Raw genomic sequence first — 17443 nt, 5'->3', positions numbered from 1 at the left:
CAGATAAATTGGACTTCATCGAAATTTTAAACGTTTGTGCTTCAAAGGATACCATCAAGGTTGTGAAAAAACAGCACAAAGAACAGGAAAAAATATTTGCAAATCATATTTATGATAAGAATCTAGTATCCAGGATATATAAAGAAAAATTCAACAATTTAAAAAAATTTTAAACCAGGCAAAAGATTTAAGTAGATAAACATTTTTCCAAAGTAGATATACAAATACCTAATACGCACATGGAGGGAACACTCGATATCTATTGTCAGTCATCAGGGAAACGCAAAACAACGCCACTTCACACCCACCAGGACAGCTAGACTCAAAGAGATGAACAATAACAACGGTTGTTTTGGATGTGGAAAAATGGGAGCCCTGTGCATTGCTGGTAGGAATTCAAAATGGTACAGACACTTTGGAAAACAGTCTGGCAGCTCCTCGAGAAGTTATACATTGAGTTATCATATGACTCAGCAATTCCATGCCTAGATATATGCCCAAGGGCATTAAAAACATGTTCACACAAAAACGTGTACACAAACGTTCATAGCAACGCTATTCATAAAAGCCAAATAAATGTCCATCAACTGCTGAATGGACAAAGCGCGGTCTGGCGTACAATGAAGCAGCGCTCAGTCATTAAATGGGGTGAGGTGCTGATACACGTACGACGTGGATAGGCCTTGAACACCTGACAAGAAAAAGAAGTCAGGCCTGTTGTCTGATTCCATGTATATGAGACGTCCAGAAAAGGCCAATTCATAGACACAGAGTAGACTAGTGGTGGCCAGGGTTGGGGGGAGGGAGAAACGGGGAGTGACTGCTAAGGGGAACTGGGTTTCTTTTAGGGGTGACGAAAAAATTCTGCGGTTAGTGGTGATGGTTGCCCAACCTTGAGAATATATTAAAACACTGAACTGTACGCACAAAAAGGGCGAACCTTACGGTACCTGAATTTTTTCTCAACTTTTAAATAATAATAACAACAATAATAAATGCAGCCAATACAGCCCTCCAAACGGAATACCTCATCCTCCACCGTGGGAACCCTTTACAACGTGGGGTGCTGCAGTCGGGGGGCCGAGGCCGGACTGGAGCCCAGGCCTCAGGGCAGATGCGGGAGGGAGCTGCGCGTCACCCACCTGACAGCGCGCACGAAGGCTAGAGCACAGCACCCCACCCGTGGTGAGCCAGCTTTCCTCCGAAGCCAGGTGGGACTCCCCCCGCCACCCACCTGGCCCAGCAGCACCTCATCAGGTCCTCATCAGGGACCCTGAGACGGGGAGAGGCCAGCTCAGGGGTCCAGGCGGAGCTGGGAGGCTCCCGGCGGAGGCCGCCTCGGGCTGGAGGGGGCTGTTGGGCACAGCGGCGAGAGGCCTCCCGTCGGGGACGCTGAGATGACTGGTTCCCACGAGGCCACAAGTCCACGGGTCCTGGTGCCTCCTGGACGTGGGGCGCCCGCAGGGGCAGGCAGAGCCCCGGCCGGGGCCCTGGTGGGGCTGGACCCGCGCTAGAGCCAGCGAGTGCCCAGAAGCTCTGCCGACAGAGGGCGCCGAGCTGCGGGGACGCGCCACCCGGGTCCCGATCTGCCTCTGAACAGTCCAGGAGCTCGAGTCAAGGCACGTCAACCGCGGCGAAGTGGGTGAAAAGGCAGTGACGTGGGCTGTGCTCGCCCCCCTCCCCACCCCCGTGGAGAGAAGAGCAAAGGGATTCCTCACCAAACACTCCCGGGCACTGGAGCCAAGCCCCCGCCCTCCAAAGGCAGCCAGCCCGACGGGGACTCGGGTCTCCAGAGCAGAGGAGGGACGGCGACATCGACCTCAGGCGCATGCGCCACGCTGGGCTCAGGGTCCAGGCAGGAGATCCGAACTGGTGGGCACCATGGGACCATCCCGATCAGGGCGCTAACCCTCTCCGTGGAGCGAGAGCCTCGCGGGGCAGAGCAGGACGCACGGGTGGGGGGCAGGAAGGACCGTCCAGGGAAGGGGACCTCTGAAGTCCCCTGCCCGCCCTGCAGAAACTCGTCGCCTGGCAACCAGGCTGCTTTTTCTAGAAGCTAAAAAGTCTTGGTTGTCACATTTATGCTCAGTCACCCCTTACTGTGTGACTCATCGTGGGGGAGGACCTGCTCACTTTCACAGTAACAGGCTCCCTGGGAAAGCAGTGACTGAAGCAGGAGAGGATGGAGGCCCATCTCAGAGGGCTCAGCCGGGCACCCCACCAGCCAGGCCGCGGGGGACCAGGAGGGCAGCGGGGGCAGTGGCTTCCATGCTGTGACAGACACCCGGGGTAAAAAGCCCATTTGAGGTTGTGACCCTGCACTGAGCCACCCGTGTCAGACAGAAGACTGACACGGAGCCCCAGGTGGCCCTCGCCCACTGCAGGCCAGACTCGCTCTCCCTCACCTTTTAACTTGGATGCGGTCTGACCTCAGGACCATCACAACCCAAGGCTGACAAACCGCGGGCCTGCAGGCCCCCGGTGGGGCCCCTGCCACCCCACAGTCACAGCAACTCGGGAAAGAGCCAGAAGAGACAAATCTACTCAGCTCTACACAAAAGGAGCAAACTAAGCCCCAAAGTGACAAATGGCCGTTGTCTTCAGATCTCTGCAGTCTCTCATTCAAGCTAAGGAGCTTCCAGGAGCCTGGAATCCTCCACCCACAGCACCGGGGCCACTCATGGCTGGTGCTGGGGGACAGCAGGAAAAAGGGCTTCTCCTGCGGAGGGGCTGCTCCCAGGGCCGACACTCGTCCCTAAGTTTACCTGCTCCAAGCGCACTCATCTGCCCCCAGCCAGATACAGAGACTCCTACTTCATCAGCAGGTCCCAACCGCACTGCCGGAGGCTGCCCAAGTCTCAGGTCCAAGGAAGTCACCCACGGCAGGAAACAGAGAGATGCCCTTGGACCAAGTGAGGAGGATCGCTCGGTAACTCCGAGTGCTTTTAGGCGGGTAGACTGACCAAGTCTCTGGTCGGGGACTTTCAAACAGTATCACGGCACAGGGAAGAAACAACACAAGAAAGCTGCAAAATTTCGTGAACACAACATGAGATACAGGAAAGAAATTGCAGTCAAGAGTCCTATACAGACAGACCTCCCTGGGCTTCTGTGTAATCGCAGCCCTGAGGAGATAAATGACCCCAAATAACAGTGTCAGTAACAAAAAGGACAGTAGCTATGCTACAGACCCTATGATCACCTCCCTGTCCAAATAACTCTATCAATAATTTAGATACAAGATCCATAGGAGCTACATAATTCTAAAACAGAGATCCTGGAAAATCCAAGGAAAAAGGCTCAAAAATGATACTACAAGCAACCAGGGTAACAAAGTAAATGATAACAGACTCCATGTCATACCCATCTGACAGAACCAACAGCTGGTGTGATGTGATTACCAGGCGTCCCCACATCACTGGAGGCGTGGGTGCACGTGCATGTGTGGGACGTGCACGCACGTGTGCGTGGGGTGGACATGACACGCAGGCACGTGACACTGCCCAGGCGCGCAGGACGGCGGCTCACACCAGCCCGTGGGCCGGGCCCTCCAGACGCCGGGGGCTCGGCACTGTGACCGCAGGAAACGGGCGCTCACTGGCCCTCGGGGTCCCCGTGCGAAGGCAGTGCGCTGTGTGTGGGAGAGCGGATCCCACGGCAGCTACAACGCCAAGGAAGTGGTGTGACATCGAGAGGGGACGCAGCGCAGGGTGGGAGCGGCGGGAGTGCCCCAGGACCCTAGCGCTTTGTGACTTCAGCACAGGGACTCGACGGCCCACCTGCAACAGGAAGGGCCGGCCTGGGAGTGCCTCCGCCCCAAGCTCTGCACCCCAGAACACACGGACGCCGCGACAGGTGTCTGGGCCCGGGTGCCCCCCTCCTTCCCGAGGGAGCAGGCCCAGCACGGGTGCCCAGTTCCGCAGCCCGCTGGGCACCAGAGGCTCCCGCAGACCCCCAGGCGGCTCCACCCAGCAGTAAGGGGGTGTCCATTCTCTGACAGAACAAAGTTAGAACTTTGTTTTCACACGGCACAGGTTCAGAATGCAGCCACTGCCACAAAACGCTGAAATCATTCTGCGGGTTGGTAGCGTTGAAGGCAACACCGTGCAGAATACAGAGAAGACATTTCAGAGCCTTTGTGGGTCACACCACACAATCTTTCTCATTAGAGGGCACTAAAATTACCAAGGTTATCAAGGTTCAATTTTCTCCTAGGAACTAGCCTAAATTTTTACATTTCTGAGCGGAGCTTTATTGTACTGGAAAAACAGCAATGGAAAGCACACACGTCGGTGCTTCCGCTTTGCCGTCCCGGGTCCCTCAAGCGCCTTTCCCGACGGACCCCGTCCTCCACGGCCCCTCCCGTACACCTCGGGGCGCACCTCGGGGGCGCCAATAACCTCTGGCTGCATCTCCCTGAGTGGCTCAGAGCTGCTCACTCTCCCGGCTGGGCCCGGCCCTGAGTTCCCCCTTCTTCCCTTTCCGGACTGACTCACTTATCAGTCGTTAAAAAATGCAGACAGGTCCCAGACAGCTCCCTGGAGGAGGAGCCGACTGTCCGCACCCAAGGCCCGTGCAGGAGAAGGGGGGGCCGGGGCAGCACCCGCACCTCAGGGCCTCCTCCCGCCGGCTGCAGAAGCTGCGTCACCAGCCGCGTCCCCCGTGCACGACAGAAACAGGGGCTCCTGCACAATCAGAGGCACACGGCCTCTCAGCCTGCAGCGCCAGGCTTCCGCCGCTCGCCACCCACGCCGGCCACGTGGCTCCTCCAGCACACCCAGCTCCCCGTTTCCTGCCACTGCTCCTGCCCCACTGTGGCCCCAAAGGCCCCCCTTCCTTAGTTCTCCCAAAGCCGTCAGGCCCGGCCCCTGCTTCTCGCCCCGGGGGGTCCTCCGTGCTCTCTGTGCTCAGGGCACCTCTGGGCGTCCTAAGCCACCCCGAGTCACCACCCAGATCCCTGGTCACCTCCTGCTTCCGCTCAGCTGCTGGACAAGCCGTGAGCCAGGCGGCCTGGTGCAAGGTCCCCTGTGCCCTGAAGGTGGGCTGTGCCCGTCCCTGGACGGCCAGGACAGAGGCGCCGTGCCCCAGAGGGTGAAGCCCTGGTGACGGGCAGGCGCCTCAGGCTACGCACAGTCGGACCTGTCGGCTCCTGGGGCCGCCCGGGCCCCACGCCTCAGACCCCCAGCATGCCCTTCTCGAAATACTCCTCCTCGAGCTCCCAAAACGCCCCTCCCGGGGCCCTGCTCACCCTCCTCACCTCTCCGGGCCTCCACCTGCCCGTGACCTCAGCTGCTCTCCAGCCTGGGCCTCTCCCTGAGCTGCGGACTCAGGGCCGCTTCCCGCCAACCCCTCCTCCTGTCTCGGTCCAGGACGGACGGGGAAGGCGCGGGAGGTGTGGGGCCAGGGAACAGCCCGCCACGCGAGGGGCCTCGGGGAGGCTCCCAGCGCTTGGCCGCCGCGCCCACCAGTTCAGAGGACGCCCCAGACGGGCCTGGCGGTGGGGCTGGCGGGAGCGCGGCGTGGGGACGGGAGGCTCCAGCCCCTGGAAGAGGGCCCAGCCCTGGAGAGACTCGGGAGCCCGTGGCCCCTGGGGCCGCACTACTAGGAGCCCTTAAAGACAAGCCCTCCTGGTCCCCGTGTCACCGTGCGCCTGCAATCTCGGCTGAGGCTGAACCCGGGGACGCAGCAGAACCCCATGGAACCTGGGAGCCCGAACGCCCCCCAAAAGCACCAAGCGTCCCCTGGGCCCCGTATGTCAGGCTGGAGTCCTGGGAGCAGGGGTTCAGCAGCTGAGGTGAGACGCCGCCTGCCCCGGTGAGACAGCCCCCAGATGGGCCCCCGGGCCCTGCTTTGGTTCCCGTGCTGGTCAGCTCTGGCCGCTCACCCACGTCTGTCAGCACCACTGCTAACCACGACCCTCGCCCCTCACGGCCCAGCCTGCCACCTCCCGCCTGGACCGCACACAGCGCGCCCCGCCTGGACGCAGCGGCGAGGGGAGCGGTCGTGCTACAGCAAAAACAGGAAGTTGCAACAGATCTGAAAAACCGTCACAGTGATGAAGGAGAAAATAAAAGCAAAACACATGTCCCCACAAATTTGTTTGTTACTTGGACAGATGTCATTCTTAACAGAACGAATCCAACTGAAAGTAAAGCCCACATCACCCCGAATTACAATGTATCGAACATAGAGCGTGCTCTGCCCTGAACTGGACAAAGTAAGTGCCCCCAGGACACCCCAATGAAGCCCTGGGAGCCAGAATAGGTACAGGACTTGAAAGCACCCGGGGCATCGTCAGGCAAACTAGGACAGGCGGGTCTGTCCGCTCCTAAGCCTTTGCGGCGGCCTCTCAGGGCAACGGCTCCCGGGGATGCTGCAGAGGGTGCCTCGTGATGGTTTTCAAAGCACGGAGCCCTCGACCCAGGTCTGTTTCACACACACAGGCTCACCCGCGTGGCCAGAGGCCCCCCCCCCAACTCTCTACTCAACATCCTACCACTGACAGCCGCCCCAAAGCCCACGTAGGCACGGCAGGGTGCTCGGAGCTTGGGTCCGTGCTGGGGTCGGGGCAGCTGCCCCCAACTCGTCCTCAGGACCCCAGGACTAACGGGCAGTGTAGCTAACTAAGCCACTGGTCCAAGTGGACCCCAGTGCAGCCCCTTGCAGGTGGGCCCTGAGCACACGCCCCCTGCCCCCGAAGGACAGCCAGGCCCCAGCAAGGGGAGGTGCCCCCCCAAAGGCCTCCATGAAGTCCAGCTGCAAAGAAACGACCACCAGGTGTGACACAGACGGCAGGAGGCCAGGCCAGGCTGGGGACAGGCCTCTCAGAGCCTGAAGACCTGTCACCTCTGCAGTCACACAAGGTTTTCCCTAAAGGAGGAACAGGCCAAAGTGGCGCCTCTTGCTCTTCTACCATGAAGTGGCTGGAAACACTGGCATCTGACACCCACCCCCACCGTCCTGCGGAGGCACCGTCCTCACCGGACCTCGAGCCCAGACCAGGACAGCCACGTGCCTGCCAGGAGGCGACGCACCTGCAGGGCTGGGCTTCTGTGCCACAGGCAGGCGATCTTGGGCAGCTTCACGGAGATGCTCCACCTGAGAGCATGCCCGCTGCCCAGGTGAGGGCCCCGAGGGATGGCAGCCCGGCAGGTGGCAGGCGATGCACAAGCAGGCCTATCGGAGACGTTCCGAGACCTGTACTGGGCTTAACAGCCACTCAGCTGGGGGAGAAAGGCAAAGGGGAGGGGGGGGAGGACAGCCTCCCAGATGGGCCATCACACCTCAGGGGCTGGGAGAAGAGAATTCCCCTGGGAGAGGCACGCTCTGCCCCTAACCTGGGGTGGTGTCCCCCACGTCCGGGGACAGTGGGCAGGGAGAAGAACACCCGAGTCCCCTCCAGGGAGCCCTCGCCACACTGCCCCCTCGAACAGACTAATCAGCACCCTCCAGGGAGGGCGTGGGACTCGGCCAGCACGCCAGCCCTGCGGGGAGACATGCCGTCCCACCATCCACACCGGGCTCCGCCGTACGGCAGCCCCGCCCCTGCGTCCTCACCCCGCCTCCCCCGCGTAACTGTGCTCAGAGGTGCGCCATGACCACAGCCCCGTTCTGCCTGGGCAAAGCAGGCCTCTTGGGGGGGATTCTGGCACCCTCTGTCCCCCCCCAGGAAGTGAGAAGGGCGACAGCCCCAAGGAGCCACCCCTGTCAACCCAGTCAACAGTTTGCCAAAAACTGTCACAAATATGGCAAACTGTCCATCTGAGCGGGAGGCCTACTGTTCAGAAGCAGAGGCCAGAAAATGCCAATGACGACCACAAGGACATTCCGCCCACACCCACCATCAAAGGGACGGCAGCACGTGTGGCCCGGCGTGGAGGGGCCGGAGCACACTTAGCTGGAGTCCACGCAGCCAGAGGCGTGAAGTGGAGCCGCCGCTCTGACATCAGGTGAGCGGTGCCCAGAAAGAGTAAACGTTCACCCGCCACACGACCAGCCCTGGCACCCAGAGGCTGCACCCTGCCACGTGCAGCAGCCCAGCCGGGAACAACCCCGAGTCCGCTGCCGGTGCATCCACACAAGAGCGCTCAGCAGGAGAAGCACCACGAGGGCCACGGACTGTCGGTGCTGTGGGATCCGCGGTGACAGCAGGTGGAGGGGGGAGCAGCCCAGGGGCTGGGGCCGAGCTCTGCAGAAGGCCAGGAGGGCAGTGTTTCAAGCTGGACCATGGTGACAGCTGAGCAGTGGCAAATATTCTCTGAAGACCATCGAAGCGCACACTTACGCGGGGTGAGCCGTGCGAGGTGCGAATCATGCCTCCACCAGACTGTCCCAGCGAGAAGGAAACACCAGCCGGAGCCCAGGCATCCACAGACCTGTCCACCGACCACCGAGAGCGGCTCTAACACCGGCCCCCGGTGCCCGCGAGGTGCCAGGCCAGTGGGGCACGCGCCTTTCCCAACTCAGCCCCCACCCAGCTCTGACAGGGGGGTCCAGCAACCCAGCAGGCTGGCAGCAACTCCGGTTCCCTACAGCCATGTGCGCTCTGCCCCTGCGCTCATCAGGGCAGAGCCCCAAATCCCGCCCCTGCACTGCTGGTCAGAGGCCAGCACAACTGAATGTAATAAAACATGACAAAAGCCCAAAGCTTGTAATTACTGGAGGTGGGGAAGGGATGTGGGGCGGACAAGGCGGCAGAGCTGGGCACGGTGACCCGCGCCGGGAGGGAGGTGCGATCCTGCCTTCCCGGGGGCTGGGGGGCTCGTGGGAAAAGAGGGGCTTAGGCCAAAGCACGGAGATGCATGTTCCGTCCGGGCAGCGGGGACCGGGATAGCTGCAGGTGCTCGTGGGAGGCGAGGGCAAGAGCCACACATCAGGACCCCAGGCGGGGAGCAGCCGGGACAGACCGGCTCAGCAGCCCGAGCGCAGCTCAGCCCTGGACACAGGTGAGGACAAGACTGCCGCCCACGGAGGCCTTGTGAGGAAGGAGAGGACGGGGCCCAGCCAGCACAGGTGCCTCACGACTGCCAGGGCATCCATCCCCTCCCTGCCCCGCTGCGGCCAGTGTGCCGCTGTCATTCCGCACTCCCTGACGCGCAAATGGCCATAAGGGGCTGAATCACACGCTCCATCACATGTGCACAGAGGCGGAGCTGTCCTGTGTCCCCGCTCGTCCCCGCAGACCCTGGAGTGCGCCGCCTTGCATGGGCACTAAAGGTGGAGCTGCCCTCCTCCGAGACCCAGGCCCAAGCCGGGCCTTCTGCTTTCAAAGCCCTTTCAGTTCCTAGAACAACTGCTCATCATTCAGAGGCCCCGAGAGGTGGGGGAGAAAAGGAGGGCTGTCTGAGGGCTGTCTTGAAAGCAGGGCCGTGGCCAGACTCTGCCAAGGGGGGACACGGGGGCCCCCGACCTCCAGGATGCAGCCCCAGACACCAGCTCCCGTGCTTGCAGGCCGGATGAGCCGGGAAGGCCAGCACGACATGAAGTGACCAGGCCAGGATGCACACGAAGAGGGAGGAAGACTCAGTGTGGGCTCTGCAGTGCCCGGAGACCCAAGAGGTATCCCAGGTAGTTCAGACGGGGCCAGAGCTCGGGGCGTTCTGCTCAGCAAAGGACCAGGAAAACAGGGCCTAAGGTCACGATGACCCATCATGACCCCACAGCCATGCTTCCAGAAATGGAGCTGACTTATTCTTACTCAAGGGAAAACCAAAACTCCTTGAGCCTGGTCGGCACCAGTGTGCTTCCTGACTGTCAAGGCACAGCGTCAGCCCAAGAAACCCCCTGCTGTGTGCGAGCACCAAGACCAGCCATGGGGCAAGGCTGGTCCCTCCCTGACCTCTCCAGATCCTCAGATTCTGACAGCTGTGCAGACTGAGCCGCCTCCTGGGGCATCTCAGGTCAGGTGTGCGCAGCGCGCGCCACACCTCCACGGACCTCGCTGCTCCAGCCCGGCTCACCTGCTCACCTCCTCCTACGATGGAGCCGTGAGCCCTCCACACTGTCCCCCGCCCCCCGCAGTGCAGCAGATCCAAGGGGATGCCCTGTCCCAGGGCAACATCCATCTCCCAAAACAAACCTTGTAAACTCAAAATTTAAGTTTTAGAAAACAGGTCTAATCACCAGAGGCCAAGCAGACGCAGGGACCATGACTAAACAAGGGCCTGGATGCTCCCAAACAGAGGCCCACGTGTGCCCGGCCTTCCCCAGACGCACAAGGAACGGGGGTCCCACAGGCTACCCGCCCCCTCCAACTCTGGAGTCACTCGGCCAGGTGGTGGCCCCGTGCTGGTCCCACACTCCAGACACCCAAGACGAGCTGCTGCTTCACCCTCGCTCGCCACTAGAGACGAGACCCGATGGCATTCTCGGCGGTACCTTCGTCAGGATGAGCTCTCCGACAAGCTCAGAGTCACACTGGGAGTGGACCCGCCCAGCCCCGGCCTGCAGAGGAGCTCACGTCTGGACGCTTCTCAGGCTCAGATGGGAGAGCCCCGTGTGCCCCGATTACCCGGAGCAGCAACCAAAGGGAGAACCCGAAAGTCACCTCCGTGTCCACCTGGGGCACCCGCCACATCCTCTCCTCCCCGGGCCTGCGATCGGCCTCCTTCAGCTCACTCACATCAGAAGGGTCCCCCTCCCCGCCCCACCCATATAAACACAGGGAGAGCAGGGCCGCGTCCCGAGAAACGACAACAGACAGGTGACCGAGACTCCGCTCAGACCCTTCGTTGCCTTTCTGACTAGCCTCCTGGCCCTGTGCTGACCCCCACCTACTGGACCCCATTCCTGGACCAAGCTCAGCTCCCAACAGGAGATGCTCCCGCCCGCGCGCCCGCCCGCCCACCGGGGCAAACACTGAGGAGGTCAACATTTAAGGAGGCACCCCACCCTAGTCCCTTAGCAAGCCCTGCCCCCTCCCGCAGGCAGCCTCCCCGGCTTCCGCATCCCTCCCTTCGGGTCAAACAGGGGGCTCTATAAACTAGGGCAAGCTGTGGGCAGGCAGGCCTGGTCTGAGTCCTGTAACTTCCGAATCAGATCCGACACACATGGCATCGCCCCCAGCAGGGGCCTCTCTCCCCAGAAAGAGACGCCCACCAGAGACGACCGCAGGGCAGCAGCGCCGGCCCCTCCTCCCCCGCCCGCTTGCTCCCAGAAGGGCACGCAGTCCACGTGCTGACGGAGTTCACGACGTGGGCCCAGAGCGTGAGCTCGCGGAGTGGTGCGGGCTGAGAGGCAGTGGACGTGAACGCGCCCCGTGTCAGCATCCTCCAGGGCTGTCCAGCAGGTCCCCCGGCAGTGCTCACTCCTCTGGACTCAAGACACGCACAGCATTTAAGACTTCAAACCTAAGAAGTGCCTCCCCCACCGGTAACCTAGACCCTCCCTCAGCATCTCCAGAGCCAGTGAAAGCAGGAAGCGCTGCAGATGGAAGCGCGCTCTCGCGGCCGATCCAGGGCCGGCAGAGATCGGGGACGAGGGCAGGAGGGACCAGGAGGCAGGCATGGCCCCAGACGGATGACCACACGTCGGTTTAAATTCCAGCCACATCCAAGGCAGGCCTGACAGGAGCTCGTTGGGGTTGCGTGGAGGCGTGCGGGGTGCAAGCATGGCCTCCCAGCGTGGAGGAAGCAGTGCTGAAACGCCACCAGTATGAGCCCACGGACTCCTCTGACCCCACCACCCTGGGGACGGGACGGGCGGGCCCCCATCTACGGAGAGTCCCCAACTCGGGCAAACAGACCAAATTCCCACAGAGAAAGGACACTGAGGTCTCAGGTCAGAGGCAGTAATGCCAGAAGAATGTGGAGACACCTCCCCGCGGCCATGCCCCCGCAGCCATCCCCATGGGACAGGGGCCGGGAGATCCCGGAGGGGGGCCTGTGAAGAGGCCTGGCCCGCTCAGCCCCACCCCTGCCCCGGCACAGCGGAGTCCTTGGGGGCTTCAGGGGCTGATGGACAGCAGAGGAACCGCCGCCTCCGAAATTCTGAAAACCCAACGTCTTTGATGAGCACCAGCCCCTGCTTCACGGCACTGGCCGAAAGTGCTGGACCTTCCCAGGCAAAGGCAGGAGGAGGGAGGCAGTCCTCACTGGGTCTGGGTCTCCTCCCTGCCTCCTGGGCATCCACACAGAGATGCTAACTCCCCAGGCGGCCGGGAGGTGGGTCTTCGAGAAAAGACAGATGACACCTGGCACTGGAGCACGTGGAGAAATCGGAACCCTCGTGCGCCGCTGGTGGGAACACAGAACGGAGCCAACGCGGGGAAACAGTGGGCAGTTCCTCGAGAGGTTAAACACGAGTCACCGCAGACCCAGCAGTCCCCACCCCAGGAATGTCCCCAGGATAAGCAAAACACGTCCACACGAAGACTTGTAAGCAAATGTCCACGGCAGCCCAGAGGTGCAGGCTGCCCAAATACCCATCACCTGGCGCTGGATAAACACAGCAGGGCACAGCCATACAGTGGAACGGCGCTCAGCCACCAACAGGAGTGACGTGCTGAGCTCTGAAAACACAGTACCAGATGCAAAAGGCCGCGTGCGTGATTCCGCTTACACGAAACATCCAGAATAGGCATATGCACAGAGACAGGAAGCAGACTGGTGAGTATCAGGGGCTGGGGGTGTCAGGGGAGACGGAGGGAACTGGGGGGCGGCGGGGCGCGGCTATGGCATACGGAGCTTCTTTTTCAGGCACAAAACAAGTTCTACAACTGACTGCGGTGACAGTCGTACAGCTGTGAACACACTAAAATCCACGGAGTCGTACACTTTACACGGTGAAGTCCGCGCGTGTGAGTGACGCCTCAGTGAAGCCGACACCAAACGAAATTCCTCAAAGAAGTGGAGGCAGCCACACCATCAGAGCAAGTGAGGAGGCCCGGACCCGAGGCCGGCCCCGCGTGAGGCCCCAACGGGCCCCCCGCACCCTGGGACGGAAGGGGGAGGCCCTACACACGGGGCTGGGGCGGGGGAGACAGAGGACATCCCGCAGGAGCTGGAGGGGGACACAGGGCCAGGGAGCGTTCGGGGTGGGATGAGAATAGGGACTAAAGGGCAAAACTGATGGTGCTGGAGAGACAGGGACAAGTGCCCGAGGTGCCCAGTCCAGGGCAGGGGCTCGTGGACCCCCGACCCAGAGCCGCATGCACAGCGAGCTGCCGTCCCCAGGTCCAGGCGGAAAGAGGGGCTGCTCAGGAGCTGGCCCGGCAAAAAGGGAACCAGCTCCAAACTGACATTTAGCTCCGAATACGCAGCAGGACAACGGCCCTCCAGGCAGACACCCAAGAGCGAGCTGTGCTCTCAGAATCCTACCGCTTGGCTACGTCTCTTTCCCAAGAAACAGGCTTACCATGTAAGGGTGGGACTGAGTTCTGAAACGACAGCCTGCAAGAATCCACCTTCTCAGTTCACTTCTAGCAAAACAACAACAACAAAACCACGTAAAGAGCCAAAAGCTAGAAACCTCCCCTGTCAAAAACCCAGCCATCCCAAGCAAAGCAATTAGGTATGCAACCCTAGCCACCCCTTGCCAGCAACGGGGTGGGCGGGGACAGCACAGTCCGACTGGGGACTGCCGGGAAGAGCTCCGGGCTCTCTGGGGGCCCCCTGGAACAGGCCCAGGCAGCCCAGCCAGGCCAGGCCCCTCCCCGCAGGCTCGGGACGGGCCCCAGCTCAGACAGGGGCCCTGGAGGTCAGGGCTTCGGCGGGTCACGGCTATGCCCTCAACAGTGCAGCACCGTGGCTCGCTTTCCATCCCGCTGTCTCAAGCATGAACGGCGGAGCTTTCCGGGGCTGTGACACGCGATGACATCACCCTTCTGAGGGCTACTGAAACTGTCTCAGTTTCCACTTGCCTCAGGGTCTACCCACTGACCTGGCAGACACTGGTGGTTATGACCGACGAGACCAAGGACTCTATGGGGCTCTCCATACCTTCTAAGGGTGTAAGGGGTAGAAGTCTGGGAACCAGTGTGCTCTGGACAGTGACCACCCCCTCGTGTGTAACATCACAGGGTAAGGAGCAACCCGAGGGCCTGCGTGGGGACTAGAGTGGCCGCACTATCCCAGAGCCAACCAGGGCGGGCGGGCAGACGAGGAGAGAGCTGCCTGCCAGACAAGACGCCCTGTGGGTCTCAGGACGTCAGGGCCAAACCACGGTGAAAGTCCACATCCAGAGCTTTAACGGGATCGCCTCTGGATGGCGAACAGGTAGCGAGGGGAGACCACGAAACTACGGAAGCAGATACGCATCACCTGTCACTTGAGCACAAAAGGCAACAGTGCCCGCCCTTCCCAGCAGAGCCTGTTTCTAACTCAGACCCCTCCTCCTCGGCCGTACCCTCCAGGAAGAGGCCAATGCCACACACTGTGAGCTTGGTTTCCAGACGATGAAACTGGGCAAGAACAAATCCCTGCCCAGGCCGGGCCACCGTCTGAATAGTTGGTCAACAGGGGCACATGTCACACAAAGACAGAGTCACCAAGCAGCTCTTCTGAAACCTACTATAAACCAAGGAGTTAAAGTGTCCTTCACTCAAGAATCGGCTGCTTTCACCAGCCATGCTACAGGGGACTGGTTAACACCCACCCCTGCTTTTCCAGGCCACTGAGGAAGAACGGCCCCAGACCAAGCTGCACGCATTAAGAAAGCTGTGGGTGAGGACAGATATGTCTCTACTGGCCCTTAAGTCAAAAGCCGCCTTGCAGAATTAACCCATGCACTGCTTACCAAAACAAAGGTTCCTTCCCGATACAAACAAGATGCAAAACTCCATACAGCCTTTAAGAAAAATGAAAACTCAGAGAGAACCTGTTGCTAAACAAAAGTAAGTTAAGTGATCCACTTTAATGTCCACAGAGAGAAGTGTGTGTATACAGTCGGAACACAACAAAAATGCTATAACTTAGAATCAAAGATTACTGGAAAGAATGTTTGCACAGCAAAATTCTTCTCCCTTTGAGACTGAAATGCCCCCACCGTGCTTAATTTTCCTGACATTTCTGAGGCTTTGAAGCCACAGCTAACGGATCTGAATCATCTGAGTAAAACCATGTTAGCGTGGATGTTACTGCAAAGCCGAGAATAGAATGCTAAATATACAGACACACACCCATACCGGGCACTTTTGTAGAAAATGATCAATCACGAAACTAGATAAAGTTGTCCTGTCTGTGCCCAAGTCAGAGGGCCAGCAGTTCATCTCCATCAGGGAAGTATAATATATGGCGCTTGGAAGTTAAAATAAGAAAAACACAAAAATAGCGCCTACCTTTGATTAATAAAATCACACCTCGCCTGTACATGAACTTAGCCTACAGAAACATCTCACCCATGCTCGCTGCCAGCAAAGGGAGGCTCGGAAGAGGCAGGGATGCAAGTCATGTTTGCACCAGTGGTCTGCGTGGTCAGTGGCCGCACCCTCACGGCGGGAGGAGCTGGGGGAGGAGGGGGGCGGGTAGTGCGAGGCCGCCTCAGGCTCCATCTGGGCCATCACCCTTTTTTCTTAAACAAGCACGCCACTTGGAGCCGCATTCTGCTTTATTTGGGTTGGCAGTATAAGTACCAACAGCGGGGTGGCACGGTGGCTGCAACGCCGAACTGGGTCAGCCTCGGCCTGCCTCGGGAGCCGGGGGAGTGCCGGGCCTTGGCAGACTCTTCTCCCAAAGGCCTCGGGTGCCTGGGTGGGAGGTCCCAGAAGGTAAAGGCCTGGGGCAGTCAGCATCCTTTTCTCTGGCCTTGAAAAGCTTCTTGCATCTTTCTCTTTAACAGACAAGAAACATAAAAGTCCTCCAGGGCTTTCAACAGAAACCCCTTGTTTGAGAACTAGAGAGATACTAAGTTACAAGGTAAAATGAGGGTGCCTACACCTCCGAGCAGCCACAGACAGCTCTGCAGACAAAGCAGGCAGACGGGCAGGGGCAAGGGCCACGGAGGGTCGGGTCGGGAGTCAGAGGCCAGAAGTCAGGGGTTGGGGCTCGGGAGACACGGGCTACGGTTTGGGAACCAGGATTCAGGGCTGAGCTTCTGGGGACAAAATTCAGTACCAAGGTTGGGACCAGCTTCAGGGTATGGGGCCCTCGGACTAGGGTTCGGGGGCCAGGATTTGGGAACCTTGGACAGGGATTAGGACTGGTGTTTAGGGACCTGGGTTCAGGGACTGGGCTCCGGGTTCAACCTATGGAGTGTGAAGGCTGGGACTTGGAGACCAGGAGACCAGGATTCCAGGGCCCAGGGCCAGGGTTCAGGGCTGGGGTCCTGGGTCCAGGGCTCAAGTTTCAGTGTCTCGGTTCCAGGGTCCCAGGGCTCAGGACTCAGTGTCTGGGTCTCTGGGTCCCAGGGTCCCAGGGTCCCAGGGTCCCAGGCTTCAGGCCCGAGTCCGGGGTCCCGGGGCTCTGGGGTCAGTGTCTGGGTCCCGGGATTTCGGGCTTCAGGACCGGGGTCCGGGGTCCCGGGGCTCAGGGTCCGGGGTCCAGGGTGCCGCGTCCGGCGCCGCACTTACGTCGTCGAAGAGCGAGCCCACGTTGGCCGTAACCAGCAGCACCGCGGTGCCCGGGGCGGCTGCCTTCCCCGCCATCGCGGCCTGGGCCGGGGTGGCCGCTCTCCGGGGCCGACCGGCCGGGGTCTCCGCGGGCCGCGGCGTCAGCTGCGCCGGGGGGCGACCCCGGGGCGCATCGCGGGTTCGGCCGGTCGGGCAGGGCCTGGCCAGGGTCCGGCCGCGCTCGCTCTCGCTCTCCGCAGCCCCACGCCCGTAGCTCTCCGCCCGCGCTCACCGCGGCCCGCGCGCAGCCATTAGGATCGCGGCCGCCGGAGCTCCCGCAGCGCCGCCGCTGCCGATAGCTGAGACGAGGCCCGCCCGGGCCGGGGGCGGGGCGAGCGCGGGGGTGGGGCGGGACCGCGAGGGGGCGGGGCAGGCTGCGGGGCGGGGCCTGCGGGAGGTGGGACGGGGATAGGAGAGGCAGGGCGGAACCTGAGGGGGGCGGAACAGGGATATGAGGGGCGGGGAGGGGCGGGGACTGGAGGAGGGGAGGGGCATGTGGGCGGGGTGAGACTGCGGGGGCGGGGACTGCGGGGAGGGTGTGGGAGGGGCGGGGTGTGGAATCGAGGCAGGGCCTGAGGGGCGGGGCCTGCGCGGGGCGCTCCTGCGCCGGCCAGGGCCGCTCGCAGCCATGCTCCTGTCAGTCAGCGGCCGCCCCGCCTCACCCCACGCCGCGACTGCGCACTGACTCCTCCCGCACCCCATGACGTCACGGCACTGCTTCGACGGCGCTTCTTAAAGGGGCCGCGCGCTGCTCCGGGCTCAACCGGGCGCGAACCCCTTGCTCCCGGGCAGGGGTTTCGGTGGGAACGCGTGGCTCTGTGCGGACTGCGCCGGACCCGCAGAGAGGAGGGCGGCGAGGCCGGGCCGCCGGACCGGACGGCTGAAGGCAGCAGGCGCGCT

General features: G+C 61.2%; 1 protein-coding gene across 4 annotated transcripts in view; it reads right to left on the bottom strand.

Moving 5' to 3' along the window:
• The window catches only part of INPP5A (inositol polyphosphate-5-phosphatase A), a 179044-nt gene extending 162179 nt beyond the window's left edge, over positions 1-16865 (bottom strand). For all 4 annotated transcript variants that reach the window (XM_082611844.1, XM_082611845.1, XM_082611846.1 and 1 more), the window contains exon 1: positions 16505-16865. In XM_082611844.1, coding sequence (XP_082467970.1) covers positions 16505-16579 — 75 coding nt within the window. In that variant the 5' untranslated portion in view covers positions 16580-16865. The remainder of the gene's footprint in view (positions 1-16504) is intronic.
• Between the last annotated feature and the right edge of the window lie 578 nt (positions 16866-17443).

Source organism: Mesoplodon mirus (assembly GCF_964341445.2).
Source record: "Mesoplodon mirus genome assembly, chromosome: 2".
Lineage (NCBI taxonomy): Eukaryota > Metazoa > Chordata > Mammalia > Artiodactyla > Ziphiidae > Mesoplodon > Mesoplodon mirus.
Note: the sequence above shows the minus strand (reverse complement) of the source record. Positions and strands in the feature narration are given on the sequence as shown.